Here is a 15,197-nt window from a genome sequence, read left to right on the forward strand (position 1 = left end):
AATCTGTTAGTCTTTAAGGTGCCACCGGACTCCCCGTTGTTTTCACTAGGCCTTGACCGCCTCTGATGTCTGTAATTCCACAATGGCGCTAGGCTGTTTTTAGGCCCAAAGGTGTGTAGATACGTGTATATTTTATACACACATATTATCCCACTACACACACTAAATATACACATACATTCGCACGCTGTGCACACTGTGGGGATCTATATATTACACACACGTACTGTCAGTAAACACATTCTCCTACGTTACATGCATATGTATGTGTTGCGGATTGTGGGGGAGTCAGGGCCCTGCACCCCTCTTCCCGAGATTCACTGCGACTCTCAACCAGCCAGTAAAGCAGAAGGTTTATTTAAGGACAGGAACACAGTCTCAAGCAGAGCGTGTAGGTACGACCAGACCCCCTCAATTAGGTCCCTCTGGGAGGTTCAGGGAGCTTAGACCCCAGCTTGAGGTTCCCTGCGTTGCACCACCCAGCCCAAACCGAAACTAACTCCAAACTCCTCCCGCTGCTCCTCTCCTCCGTCCAGTCTCCCGGGCAGAAGGTGTTAATTCTCCCCACCCCCGTTCCTGGCTCAGGTTACAGCTCAGGTAGCTTCCTTCAAGGGAAGTCCCACATCCCCACTGCAACCCCCCTGCAACATTCCCAGGTCAAATCTGCCCTGCTCCCTGCTCCGTCACAGTATGTATGCACTCACACTATATATACACACACATTCTCCCACTATAGATATATATAGACACACACACTCATACTGTATATACACCTACACACATTCTCCCACTACACATGTACATTCTCTCTCTCTCTCACACACACACACACACACCCCCGGCCTCCACCTCCCCAGCAGGAAGCCGTGCAAGTTGCTGAAGGAGAGCATTGATTGCATTACCCTGTTTAACTAAGTACAGCTGGTTGCTCTTGTAACTTTGCGGACTATATTTCATCATTCGGGATAAATATTTTCTTGGCTCCTGCTAAGGCCTGGAGTGGATTTCCCCGTGGCAGGATTGCAGGGGCCGGCCTGGGCCCGGAGCGACAGCCATGCTTTCAGGAGCTGCAGGTACTGGGTGAAGTATGGACCAGAGAGGGAGACGCGAGCAGCGTTTGTGCCAGCTGGGAGATCTCGGGAGGGAGCAGCCGGGTATAATGCACAGCACGTTGTCATCATTTTATCAACACCATTAAGAAAACAAGGAAATCTGCTCCGTGCGGGAGAGCAATCGTGAGTGGCAGGAGGGAAAATAAAAGCAAGATAATGGATAATGGTTCCGAATGTTTCAGTCATTAACGCCCCGCAGCCGCCCTGGCAATTAGCCGCACGCTGGGACCGGGGAAGTGCGCGCCGCCCACCCCTGCCGAAAGCGCCTGCCATTCCGCAGGAGAGGAGGGGAGAAGCCTGACGCAGGACGGGGCTGGGCCTCCTGGTCTTCACCCTCAATACAGGGGGCCGCACGTGGCCTGGAACCTGGCAGCAGCTGCTGGACTTGCTAACCCCCACGGGGCCTGCTCATCCAGAGGGGAGGACCGGGAGCCCTGAGCCGATGATGGGCAGTTCTAGAGTGGTGGGAAACGGAGGCGCCCACCCCGAGCAGAGACACTGGGGAGACCAGCCCAGAGAGTTAACCCCCCTCCCCTGAGACCTGCACCCACCATGCAGGGATCTATGGGTGGGGTTTGCCATCGGTGGACCCGGGTCTCAAGGCTGTGCTAACAAGGCCACACTGCACTGAGCTGCAGCCACCGCTTGGCCCGGGGTCTCAGCAGGTCTCGGGCTCTCGGGCCCTGCGTGCTTGCTGACCTAAGTCGGACTGGCTTGTGCACGGACAGAAGAGGGGGTTGGGCTCAAAGGTGAGTCAGAGCCCGGGCTCAGTGTGCAGCATAGACAGACCCTGTGAGCTACATGCAGTTCGGAGCCTCTGCAAACACTCCTGCAACCGGTGCCAGGCATGGGAGAGGGACTTCAGCCACACGCCGGTCAGATCCCAGCAGGGGAAGGAAGAGGAGCGGCAGCGGCTGGGGATGCATTTCCCACAGCCAGGGACAGTAGGAGCCGATGCAGCTCCTGCCGCGTGTGGTCCCTGGGCACAGTGCCAGCACCACCCAGAAGCGCAGGTTCTGCATAGTCTTACCTGGCACTGCCAGCTGCCCCCTGCCTCCCTGGCAGCAGCCCTAGACCCAGCCCCAGCGGCTCATAGCCAGTGGCTTCCTAGGAAGTGATTCTGGAGTTGTAGCTTGCAACAAGGTGTATTTCCATGGCAACCAGTCACCAACCATGGCCTGATTTCTCCCAGGATACAGGCCTGACTTGGCACTGACGTCAGTGCAGCGCGGCAGGAAAAGATACCACGGAGCTGGGGCTGCAGCAGGGCATGGGGAAGGGGGCAGAGCGGGGGGTGTGGAGGGGGCAGGACCCCGCCTAGCTCCCAGGCTGCTGTCTGCACAGGACAGGCTCAGCGGAGCTCATGGGGAAACCTCCATGTGCTCGGGCCAGGCTGGGTGTCAGGGCTGCAGGATCAGCGGGAGGGGAACGCTCAGGGCTCACTTCACACTGACCACGGCCACGGAGGGCTCCTGGCGGCAGGGGCAGCAAGGAGAGGCCTTCATGGCATCGGTGTGAGACAGATTCACCATCACCGCGCCAGCCTCAGGGATGGGAATTTGAACAGCAGCAACAAGGGAAGAGAGGTGCCCCGGCCAGGCCAGCAGAGAATATCAATACCCCGGCCAGGCCAGCCGGCAGTCAGGGACCAGGGAGTATTGATACCCTGGCCAGGCCAGTCAGGAGTCAGGGACCAGGGAGTATCGATACCCCGGCCAGGCCAGTCGGGAGTCAGGGACCAGGGAGTATCGATACCCCGGCCAGGCCAGTCGGGAGTCAGGGACCAGGGAGTATCGATACCCCGGCCAGGCCAGCCGGCAGTCAGGGACCAGGGAGTATTGATACCCTGGCCAGGCCAGTCGGGAGTCAGGGACCAGGGAGTATCGATACCCCGGCCAGGCCAGCAGGGAGTATCAATACCCCGGCCAGGCCAGTCGGGAGTCAGGGACCAGGGAGTATCGATACCCCGACCAGGCCAGCAGGGAGTCAGGGACCAGGGAGTATCAATACCCCGACCAGGCCAGCTGGGACTCAGGGACCGGGGAGTATCGATACCCCAGCCAGGCCAGCTGGGACTCAGGGACCAGTGAGTATCGATACCCCGGCCAGGCCAGCAGGGACTCAGGGACCGGGGAGTATCCATACCCCGGCCAGGCCAGCTGGGACTCAGGGACCGGGGAGTATCGATACCCCGACCAGGCCAGCAGGGAGTCAGGGACCGGGGAGTATCAATACCCCGGCCAGGCCAGTCGGGAGTCAGGGACCGGGGAGTATCAATACCCCAGCCAGGCCAGCTGGGACTCAGGGACCAGGGAGTATCGATACCCCGACCAGGCCAGCTGGGACTCAGGGACCGGGGAGTATCGATACCCCGGCCAGGCCAGCTGGGACTCAGGGACCGGGGAGTATCGATACCCCGGCCAGGCCAGCCGGGAGTCAGGGACCGGGGAGTATCGATACCCCGGCCAGGCCAGCCGGGAGTCAGGGACCGGGGAGTATCGATACCCCGACCAGGCCAGCAGGGAGTCAGGGACCGGGGAGTATCAATACCCCGGCCAGGCCAGCCGGCAGTCAGGGACCGGGGAGTATCGATACCCCGGCCAGGCCAGCAGGGAGTCAGGGACCAGGGAGTATTGATACCCTGGCCAGGCCAGTCGGGAGTCAGGGACCAGCGAGTATCGATACCCCGGCCAGGCCAGCAGGGAGTATCAATACCCCGGCCAGGCCAGTCGGGAGTCAGGGACCAGGGAGTATCAATACCCCGGCCAGGCCAGCAGGGAGTCAGGGACCGGGGAGTATCGATACCCCAGCCAGGCCAGCAGGGAGTCAGGGACCGGGGAGTATCAATACCCCAGCCAGGCCAGCTGGGACTCAGGGACCGGGGAGTATTGATACCCCAGCCAGGCCAGCTGGGACTCAGGGACCAGGGAGTATCGATACCCCGACCAGGCCAGCTGGGACTCAGGGACCTGGGAGTATCGATACCCCAGCTGGGACTCAGGGACCGGGGAGTATCGATACCCCGGCCAGGCCAGCAGGGAGTCAGGGACCGGGGAGTATCGATACCCCGGCCAGGCCAGCAGGGACTCAGGGACTAGGAGGTGAGATGGTCAGTGGAGGGACACTGCATAGGCTCCCCTGGGTTTCTCCGGTGCTGCGTCCCTTGGTGCAGGGCACATGCTGAGCGCCCAGCCCTTGCTGGCTGAGCTATGGGCAGGGGCTGTTACAGGCAGTTCATTGAGCTAAGGCTAAATTGCTCCTTGGTTCTCCAATATCCAGACCCCACTTCACCGCCCAGCACTTGGGCCTCACCCAGGGGCCAGCAGGCTGGGGGCACTGAGCTAAGAGCACCCAATAATACAGTACCGGGCTCAGGGCACCGAACAGAGCAACTAACCTGCGAGCTCGGCTGCTCACTGCCCCGGCCCGGGACATGCCACAGGACTAGTCGCTGGTGTCCTGTGCACTTGTATCACTGCAGCCCCTTGCACTGGGCACGCCACGCACAGGTGTGCAAGAGACAGGCCCTGCCCTAAAGAGTTCCCAGTCGTGTCCCGCATTCCAGGGGGCACAGAAGAGGGAAGGGGTGTAATGGCTGGAGCCTGAGTGAGGAGGGGTGGCGAGGGTGGGTGAGGGGACTGATGGGGGGTAGGCAGAAGATGGAGGCTTGTTTCAGAGGCAGCCATAAGAGAGCAAACAAGGATGATCCAAAGGACAGTTTCATGCTCGACGCCGCCCTTGGGCTCTTTGGGCCCAGACGCTCTTTGCAGCCCGCTGAGGGCTCGCTCTGTTGATTATGAGCCCAGCCCAGCCCAGTCCAACGCCAATCCCCTGGCACATGTGTGGGGTTCCCTGAATTCTCTCTTTGTTTAGACACAGACCGTCCCGTCCCCCCCAGTGAGCCCAGCGCTTGATCCGCCCCAACCCCGGAGTGCTCCGGGAGCCAGGTCTGTGCTAAGCGGCACAGTCAGTAAAGCAGAGGGTGTGTGTCAGCACCAGCCGGGCCCTGGGGAATGGCCACAAGAGACGCGCTGGGTTTCTGGGGGTAAGGGTGATGCCAGGAATGCCTGAGAGCCCCAGGGCAACCAAGCCCCCAGGGACATGGTCCAAACCCCCGGGGCGCACCATGGTTCCTCCCCAAAGGCCCATGTCTGCTCAGCACAGACACCCCACCCGCCCACGGGCAGGGGCTCTGGTTACCCAACTGAGTGGGTGAGGCTGACCAAGGTGCTTGGCTACTGCTGGGGAGGCATGCCGAGGCATCTACAGGTGCCGAGACCTTAGTCTCCTCTGGGCTTTGAACGCTGGGGCGACTCCATGCTGGGGATTAACCCACGGCTGTCCTGCCCTGATCAGCAGGGCGCTGGAAGGCTCAGCCCCTTGGGACTGGGATCCCCCTATTCCCCCACGCTCTGCAGCCTCCAAGCCCATCACCCCAGAGGGGCAGGGATGGGGCAGTGTGTGTATGGGGGCCAGAGTGGGCTGTGCACTGGAGAAAGGAGGGGAGGGACAGGGTATGTGGGGTGCTGGAGTGAGCGGGGGGGTTGTGTTCTCAGTCGGTTGTGGAATGCCAATGCCCAGAGCCCCGGAAGTTACCTGCATATAAACCATGTGGGAGGTTGTAATCCAAGAACCCCTCAATGCCAACGGGTAAGAGGGGTTCCAGGCACGTCCTGATTCTGGTGTGTCCATTCTGGTTCACCAAGGACCGTCATGGGAGGTCTTACCGGAAAGCCGGGCTCACACTGCTCATTACTAGTGGTGCGAACGGCATGTACAGACACTACGCGAGGAGTTATTACGTGTACAGCAAACAAGGGTTCGCGTCTGTCTCAAAGCCGAGTTGACAAACAGTTTTCTGTCAGCCAAGAGATGTTTACTCACCTGTCTCTCTGCTGAGCTGTAAATTCAGCACTCTGAGCAAACACAATGGATGCTGCCTTCTGCTTAGCTCCCTGGTTACTTTGGGGAGACACCCCATCAGCCTGCACTTCGGAAATAACCGGGCTGCGTGCGGACAGCCATGAAAATGGGATCACAACCAGCCTTGGTTGAAACGCTGCAGAGGACTTTGGGGGGGAGGTAAATGGCTTTAGACGGGAGGTCAGCCTGCCCCCCCAGAAAGCACATTACACATTTGTTTCCAATATCCTTCCCCATGCACTCTTGAATCTTTGATAGTAAACATCTCCGTGGCCCACTCTGACTATCTCAGTGCTGCGATGTTAAGCAAGGAGCCGATCCAGAGCTGAATCCTACCAACTGGGGTGTGCACTGGCCCCTTGGGGACAGCAGACCTGCTGTTTCTGGGGGCGTTCAGTGGATAAGGGGCTGCACGCTACAGGGAACCCTTCAGAGGGGCTCCGGGAGCGGGGTGCACCTCTCGTTAGCCTGCAAGACAAAGGAAGGGCTGGCGTTGCCCCAAGGAGGGTGCTTCGGGGGCTACCAGGCTGGAGGCATCAGGCACAAGCAAATACCCCCCTACCTCCAGTGTGAGGGAGAACAGGGGGACTCACTGCCCTGGGTACCTAGAGAGCCATACCAGACGCATCCATTAAAAGGCTCTGCCTTGCTCTGAAGGGGCTTCATGCACTGGCAAACCTGGACACTCAGAGCTGGACCCTAAAGCCACACTTAGACCCCTGCACCAAAGGGGGAGATGATGAGCACTGTGGAGCACCCACAATCCCACTGAAAATCATGGGGACTGCACCTGGGGGAAAGAGACAGACTTCAGCCGCTTCCATGCTCCCAAGATCTCTCGGCCTGCCCCAGCCCCCGCTGGGGGCGCCGTGGTTAGCCCTGCTCCTCACAGGAGAGCAGAAAGGGTTGCTTTCCCCACGGCTGAACCAGGGGGTTGCTGGGTGCAGAGCTCGGTGATAGACCCACGTTCAGAGCTCAGCAGGGTCTCTCCCCTGCTCAGAAAGGAAATCTGGCAGGACACAGGTGCAGACTTTACCAAGTGCCGGGGGGGCTCGACCCCCAGCTCTGCCCCGGGCCCCGCCCCCATTCCACCCCTTCCCTTAGGCCCCACCCTGGCCCTTCCCATCCCCTCCCTGAGCGTGCCTTGTCCTCACTCCTCCCCCTTCCCCAGCCTCCTGCACGCCGCAAAACAGCTGATCACATGATCACAGCGGGTGGGCGGCACAAGAAGGGAGGGGGAGGCACTGATCTGCGGGGCTGCCGGCAGGCAGGAGATGCTGGGGGGGGGGCAGGGAGAGTTGATGGGGGGCTGCCGGCCGTCAGTGCTCCAACCCCGGAGCACCCACGGAGTTAGCGCCTATGTGGCCGGAGCAGGGTGCTCATGGGCAGCAGAGAATGCCCCTGGGGCCCACCCACCGCTTGGGCATTCACTTTATCTACCATCTCTATAGCCCTGAGCCTGGTCTGGGACTCAGAGGACAAAGCCGCCTAGAATCCAGACTGATGAGGGGAAACGGGAAGCAAAGAGGCTGAGCCATGAAGTCCAGTATCCCCCTAGTAGCTCCACGTTTATGTATCTCTCTCCCCCATCCTCCTCCTCCTCCTCTCCCTTTGTACTCCATGTCAGAAGAAAAGGATCTGGAATTCTAAGGGATCAATGTCGTAACAGATAAAGCTCAAGGCAGTAGTTGGTGTCTGCTATACCCCACCTAATCCCACTAGATCACACTAGGAAACAGGACGACCAGCTCCTTATGCACCTATCTATACGTGTGTCGGAGAAAAGGCAGCATGATCACCGTGGACTTCAATGTGAGTGACATATGCTGGAGCTCCCGTGCTGCCAGTACTAAAACATTCTTGGAAGTTCTAAACATTATAGCTGACAATTTCCTAACTCAGAAATTGATGCAGCCAACATGGGGGGATTCTACATTAGACTTTCGTCCTAACAGATAAAGAGGAACTTGTCACAGAACTAAAAATTAAGGTTAGCCAGGTACAAGCGATCATGACTTGATCACATTTACAATTTACAAGGAATAAAGTCCAGATCAGTAAAAATATATACACATATATACACATACATATATACATATTACACACACATACACACATACTTGATGCTTTAACAGAGCCAATTACACAAAGCTGAAAATAATTATGAGCCAAATCAGCTAGGAGGAAGACTTTAAGCAGAAAAATGTGAATGATAATTGGGAATCATTTAAGAAGACCTTACTAGATGCCCAAAAAACCACAATCTCACAACTGAGGAAGAAGGCTCTGGTGGTTTAAAAAAAAAAAAAAAGACCTGGTTCAGAGGGAAGTGAAGGCAGCTATAAAAATAAAATTATATATCGCAAATGGAAGAAAGGGGAATCCGATAGTAATGAATATAAATCAGAAGTTAGGAATTGTAGAAAATTGATAAGGGAAGCAAAAGGACACAAGGAGAAAGGTATAGCCAGTAGAGTTATAAACAACCAGAAGGTTTTGTGGTTTTGTTTTTAAAAATATTAGGAACAAAAAGAATCCTGGCAATGGTATTGGTAAAACGGTAAAATTATCAATAATAATGCAGAAAAGGCAGAAGTGTTCAATAAATATTTCTCTTCTGTATTTGGGGAAAAAAACAAATACAGTCTCATCATATGGTGATAACACTCTTTCCATTCCTGTATCTGTGGAGGATGTTAAAAAGAAGCTACTAAAGTTAGACATTTTAAAATCAGTAGGTCCAGATAACTTAGATCCGAGAGTTTTAAAAGAGCTGACTGAGCAACTCACTGGAGCATTAAAGTTGACTTTCAATAAGACTTGGAGCACTGGGAAGTTCCAGAAGACTGGAAGAAAGCTAATGTTGTGCCAATTTTTTAAAAAGGGTGAACGGGATGGCCCAGGTAATTATAGGCCTGTCAGCCTGACATCAATCCCAGGCACGATAATGGAGCAGCTGATATGGGACTCGATTAATAAAGAATTAAAGTGGGGGGAGGTGTTCATGTAATTAATGCAAATCAACATGGGTTTATGAAAAATAGATCCTGTTAAACTAATAATGTTTTTTATGAGATTACAAGTCTGATTGATAAAGGTAATATCAGTGTTGACACAATCTGAAGAAGGGAGGTTTTTTACCCACGAAAGCTTATGCCCAAATAAATCTGTTAGTCTTTAAGGTGCCACCGGACTCCTTGTTGTGTTTGTGACAATATACTTAAGACTTCTCTAAAGCACAACATTTTGATTTAAAAAACTAAAACAATATAAAATTAACATGTTGCTCATTCAATGGATTTTAAAATGGCTAACCGATAGGTCCAAAGTGTCAAATCATCCACAAGTGGGTGTGTTTTCAGTGAGGTCCTGCAGGGATTGGTTCTTGGCCCTACGCTATTTAACATTTTTATCGATGATCTGAAAGAAAACAAAGCCATCACTGATAAAGTTTGCAGATGACACAAAAATCCAGGGGAGTGGTAAATGACAAGGGGACTGGACACTGATTCGGAGCGATCTGGATCGCTTGGTAAACTGGATGCAAGCAAACCATATGCCTTTTAATACTGCGACATGTAGATACTGCATATAGATCTGGGAACAAAGAACAGAGGCGAGGATGGGTCTCTTGCCTGGGAAGCAGAGACTCAGAAAAAACTTTGGGGGTTGTGGTAGCTAATCAGCTGAACGTGAGCTCCCAGTGTGACTCTGTGGCCAAAAGAATGTGATCCTTGGATGCATAACCAGGATAATCTTGAGGAGTAGAGAGGTTATTTTAACCTCTCAATTTGGCGCTGGTGCGACCGCTGCTGGAATCCTGTGTCCAGTTCTGGTGCCCACAAGTCAAGGAGGATGTTGATAAATTGGAGAGGGTTCAGAGAAGAGCCACGAGAATGATTCAAGGATTAGAAAACATGATTTATAGTGAGAGACTCAAGGAGCTCAATCTATTTATCCTAACAAAGAGATGGTTAAGGGGTGACTTAATTAGATGGGGAACAAACATTTAATAATGGGCTCTTCAATCTAGCAGAAAAAGACACAACACAATCCAATGGCTGGAAGTTAAAGCTAGACAAATTCAGCCTGGAAATAAGGCATAAATTTTTAACAATGAGGCTAATTAACCATTAGAAAAACTGACCAAGGGTCATGGTGGATTCTTCATCCCTGACAATTGTTAAACCACCATTGGATGTATTTTTCTAGCAGATCTGCTCTAGGAATTATTGCGGTAAGTCCTCTGGCCTGTGTGATACAGGAGGTCACACTAGATGACCACAATGGTCTCTTCTGGCCTGGGAATCTACGAATTACTCCAAGGCAAGGGACCGGATTTATTGTCAAATCAGGAGAGTTTTCAGCAGAGTGGGGGGCATGACTGGATCCGGGGGAGGGAACTGCATGGAGGAAGGTGCAGAAACCAGAGCAGAACAAGGACACCCAGATTTTGCTAGCACTGGTCCAGTCACGGCCCATGCACCTGCAGCAGTGCAGAGAAGCCACGCTGCATGTCCTATTTTTATACAGCATCCATCTGCACATGTTGATGGTTTTGGCTGGGTCTGGGGAGGAGACATTCCCTTCCTTCCCTGACCTAGCGCAGTTGGGGCCTGGGGGGATATATTGCTGCTCAGGGTGGCAGGGAGGAAGAGTGTTGGAGCAGCAATGGGGGCTAAGTGGATTTACAAGGGGATCAGGGGCAAGGACCCTTCCCCACTCTTACTTTTTCAGGTCTCAGTAGCACAGGGGATACGGCTGAGGCTGTCCACGGGTGGTTCAGGCAATGTAAGTACATTGAGGGTGTGAGTGTCGGGGGGGGGGGGGGGGAGTGTGTGCAGACCCACTCAGCCTCCTAGCTTGGCCCAGATACCCCTGATTTTGGGCACCTGTTTCTACACCCCAGCACTCTAACCATAGAGAGGCTGCTGTGACAATCAGGGGCCAGACACCCCAAGGGGAAACCAGGGGGTCTGAACTCCAAAGAGTAAGTCACTGAACCAATGTATTGCACACAACGTTATTGTACTAGAAAAGTGCAGCCGGTAAAGTCTTTTATGAAAGCCGGTGGTGTTCTGAGCCTGATGGGTATTCTAAGATATGGATACAGATTGTGTGATCAATCTATCTAAATAAAGTACTAAACTCATGACTTGTTCTACAATTTCACACACACCTCCCAGAAGGGGGGGCTTCTCCCAAGCCAGATGTTGCCACAAAACTGGCTCCAAGCAATGACCCATTGTCCAGCCAGGAACAGACAATGGGGGGCCATTCAAGTTAATTGAAAGACATTGAAACTGACAAGAAACCCCCAGTCTTGGAAACCTAAGGAAGGAGGGAGTTTACTCGGAATAACAGAGTCATCATGCCAGGAGAAAGAGGGGGATGGGGGGGGGGGAAAGCCTTTTCAAATCAGGCTTGCGTCTGAGGGTTTTTATCCAGAAACGATGAGGATGAAGGGCAGCCTCTAAATAGGAAGCTGGAGAAAGACGGGATCCCGTCTATCAGACAGGCACACAGGAGGGGGAGGGATATGCTCAATGGTTTGAGCATTGGCCTGCTAAACCCAGGGTTGTGAGTTCAATCCTTGAGGGGGCCATTTAGGGATCTGAGGTAAAAATCTATCTGGGGATTAGTCCTACTTTGAGCAGGGGGTTGGACTAGATTATCTCCTGAGGTCCCTTCCAACCCTGATATTCTATGAAACTGTGCAGAGGCAATAGATAACTTGTATTAGAAAAGAGACTTTAACTAACACAGAAATGTAAAGCTTGGAGTTGCGTGTCTGTTAATTGCCTGGGTTTGGTCTTCCTCACTAGCTCGTCTTTGAACCCAGGATTTTCTTTTTATTTTTACGTCTAGCAGCTCTCCTTTGTGCAAACCGTTTGGAGCATGTGTCCCCCAAAGCGAACTGAGCACTGGGGGCCGGTGAGCCAGAGGGGAAAATAGGAGGGTCTGGTCATTAAGAACTCAGGTGAGATGGATCTGGGGAGACTTGGGACCGGAAGGGCTGTTGGGGTCACCCCGCAAGGTGTAATGAGGCCGGTGGAAGCCAAGATGTGACCTTTATACTTGTGGACCAGCTGTGGGTGTCAAGCTCTGAGCCATAACTGCAGAGCAGTTCAGCACCCAAAGTTACAAGACGGGTGGTGACAGAACCCCTTATGGGTGTGGGTGATCCCCAACCCATCACAGATGCAAGGAACAGAGCCCTGAGCTGCAGATATGGCTAGAGACCGGGCAGGGAGACGGACAGAGCAGGACTCACTCATGGCCACAGGCAGTGGGGACTAAGCCCTAGGCAGGGTTCTCTAGGGTCACTGAGCACAGGGAGAGGGACAGCAGGGCAGAGAGGAGCCAGACTGGGGGTTGGGGGAAAACTTGAGTGGGGCAAAGGGGAGCAAGACAAAGACATGGGGGGCAGAGAGGAAATACGGGGGAAATTCAAGGGGCACCAAGTTGTCAAAGCAACCACTAAAAGTGGGACAGGAGCATTGTGGAATTGCGCCGGGAAGCCCGACTGGCGCTACAATGCCTGCTATTCCTGGGCATGCTGGCCCTGCAATGGTGCCGAGGGACATGGCAGTGGAGACAGCTTTGCTCCCCAGAGTGCGCGCAATCGCCTGGTGACGTGAGCGTGGTGCACGGTGCGCTTGGGAGCTGCAGTGGTGCTCACAGTGGCAAAATACTCCAGCAGACAAGGTCAAAGGGGACAGCCTGGTTGGACCTGGTCACAGCAGCGGGACGGGGACTATCATGAGGCCTTGGATGGACATCTCCACTGCTATCGTGGCCTAGGTTAAAGCTAGCACAGGGATGCCTACCCGTGCTATAAGCACATCTTCCCGTGCAGTGTAGACACCACCTCAGCAAGCCCCAGGGATACAGCAGCCTTAGGTGGAAAGTTAAACCAGGCAGCCGTGAGATGTGGGAGGCCCTGAAATGAAAGGCCAGGGGAGGAGATGACTGGAATTCAGTAATGTCCCCCTGCAGCCAGCTCCTCCCTGCCCAAAGGGCCTACCGTTGCCTGTCACGCCAATAAAGATTTCTGATGTATCACACAGTCGATAGTTACCCTGGGATCTCCGAGCCACGCAAGGGTCGACTGGTGCTGGGGGGGCAAAGCTGCACGCTCTGGACCTGACCTTGAGCAAGTCTCTTAGCCACGATTGCAAAACAAGCCACTGATATTTGGATGCTACGGTGGAAAACGGGGGCCTTATTCCCTCCAGGCCTCCGTTTCCTCTCCTCCAATATCGGCCTACCGCTGCCACCGTGTCCCGGGGGAAGGTTGCAAGGTGAGGCTCGTTCTCGGGTTGCAAAGCACTCTGGGATCTTCAGCTGCAAGGCACTGGCAAAGGGTGAAGTGTTGCTATTGTGGGTCTATCCTGATGGTAGCAACCCCGGCCAAAGCCCAGGTGCTGTTTTCATCCCACAAGGCCTATGTGCCACGTAAGTAGGGCTGAAGTGAGACTTATGTGATCGATAGGCCTGACTCCAGCAGCTGGGGCCTTAAGAGAACCGCTAGCTAACCGGCAACTGGCTTTCAATTGAATCGGAAAGGCAGAGAAGCTACACACATGGCCCTCCTCCCCATCTCCCCCTGCCCCAAACAGCTGCCCCATAGACCCACATGCCCACTCACAGCTCATTTCATCTATGGAGCACCCCCCGTCCCCAAAGGTAGAGGGATGAGAACCGTGGCACCTCGAGAGAGTCCTGGCTGTCCACTGAGCTCTGCCGAACCAGCCTGTGGACCAGCGACGTCCTGGTGCTCCCCAAGGGCGAGAGGGCAGGCAGGGCCTTCACCTCATTCCACTCCACATGCAAAGTCGTGTCCACAGCCACTGCGGGGAGAGCACAGAGAAACGTCAGCCTCCGAGAGCCTAGCCCTGCTGCGGGGCCCTCTGCCCCTGGGGACTCTAAAACTGCACTGCTCCCTCCAGGAAAGTGACTGCCATGGGCAGGGCGCTGGCTGTGTCCCCTCTGCTCTGCACCACAGACTCCAGCTCTGTGCTTTCTGCTGGGACCAGATCACTCCAATCCTGGGCAATGGCGGGGGTTGATTCTTCCCTTTAAGGAATCCCAGGCTATGTATGTAAACATCACCCCGTTGTTACTAGCGAGCCTCCTTCTAAGGTCTCCGAGCACCATCAGGAGGCGGTGGGCAGTGACAAAGAGGGGTTAATGATAGTCATCCCAGTGGGACCAGAAAAGCACAGAGGGGGAATTCCTTTTTGTTTCCCGGGGGCATAGGAGCAATGAGAAGAGGAGAGGAGAGGCTGGTTTAATGTTTTAGTTCAAGTATTAACAGGCACTAAACCACCATGGAGGCCTGGCTGTGTCTACACCCGGAGACGATACCGGCATAGCTAGGTCAGCATAAGCCTGTAGTGCAGACACTGCTGGGGAAGGGGGATGGGTTTTTCCATCCGTGTAGGGACACCACATCCCCGAATGACCATAGCTAGGGGATGATCTACACTACAGAGATAGATCCGCTTCACTCCCTCACTCAGGGCTGTGAAAAATGGGATGTAATTAAGCTGACCTAAGCACTGGGGGAGACACCCCTAGGTAAAAAAAAAATTCTTCCATCAACCTGGCTACCACCTCTTGGAGTGGGGGATTTACAGCAGTGACCCAAGAACCACCTTCTGCGGCTGTAATATAGCTGCTCCGCTACAGCGTTTCTCGTGTAGACAGAACCTTAGTCGATGGAAGCCTTCTGTCTTCCATTAACAAAGCTGCGTCTACACTGGGGCCTAGGCCAGTATAAATGTGTCATCAGTGGTGTGGTTTTTTCACAGACCTCCAACCAACGTAGCTGTGTCAATCCACCTTCTAAGTGTCCCTCAAAGAGGGACCTCTGTGCACGGACCTCCTTGTGGGTTTCAGCCCACGTGTTAAAGGGGGTGGGATTTTGCACTGGTATTTGCAGCACGGAATCCAAGGCTGTTCTTTTGCATTTCCCCAGGGTTATCCCCCCGGATTTTGTGAGTCCGTCTGGTGAAGTTCACCCCAACGCAGTGCCGTGTAAGCCCCAGAGCAGCAAACCCTTAACATGGGGGGCGGTGTTGTGCGTGGAACCTTGAACAAACCTGCCACTCAGAGGGAGTGAATTCCTCTCTTCTAGCAAAAGAGAACAGCATAAAG

General features: G+C 54.3%; 1 protein-coding gene across 8 annotated transcripts in view; it reads right to left on the reverse strand.

Moving 5' to 3' along the window:
- FAM131A (family with sequence similarity 131 member A) overlaps positions 1-15,197 on the reverse strand; it is a 46,980-nt gene that overhangs the window by 21,519 nt on the left and 10,264 nt on the right. For 3 of the 8 annotated variants that reach the window (XR_008446318.1, XM_054040574.1, XM_054040582.1), the window contains exon 2: positions 13,749-13,888. The exons of 2 other annotated variants lie outside the window; for them this stretch is intronic. Coding sequence is in view for 1 of the 6 variants with exons in the window: in XM_054040574.1 (XP_053896549.1) it covers positions 13,749-13,888 (140 nt within the window). In the remaining 5 variants the exon portion in view is untranslated. Of the gene's footprint in view, positions 1-13,686; positions 13,889-15,197 lie in introns of those variants that run through there. 3 more of the 8 variants (XM_054040577.1, XM_054040580.1, XM_054040576.1) reach the window with 2 other exon arrangements.

This window comes from Malaclemys terrapin, chromosome 9 (assembly GCF_027887155.1).
Source record: "Malaclemys terrapin pileata isolate rMalTer1 chromosome 9, rMalTer1.hap1, whole genome shotgun sequence".
Lineage (NCBI taxonomy): Eukaryota > Metazoa > Chordata > Testudines > Emydidae > Malaclemys > Malaclemys terrapin.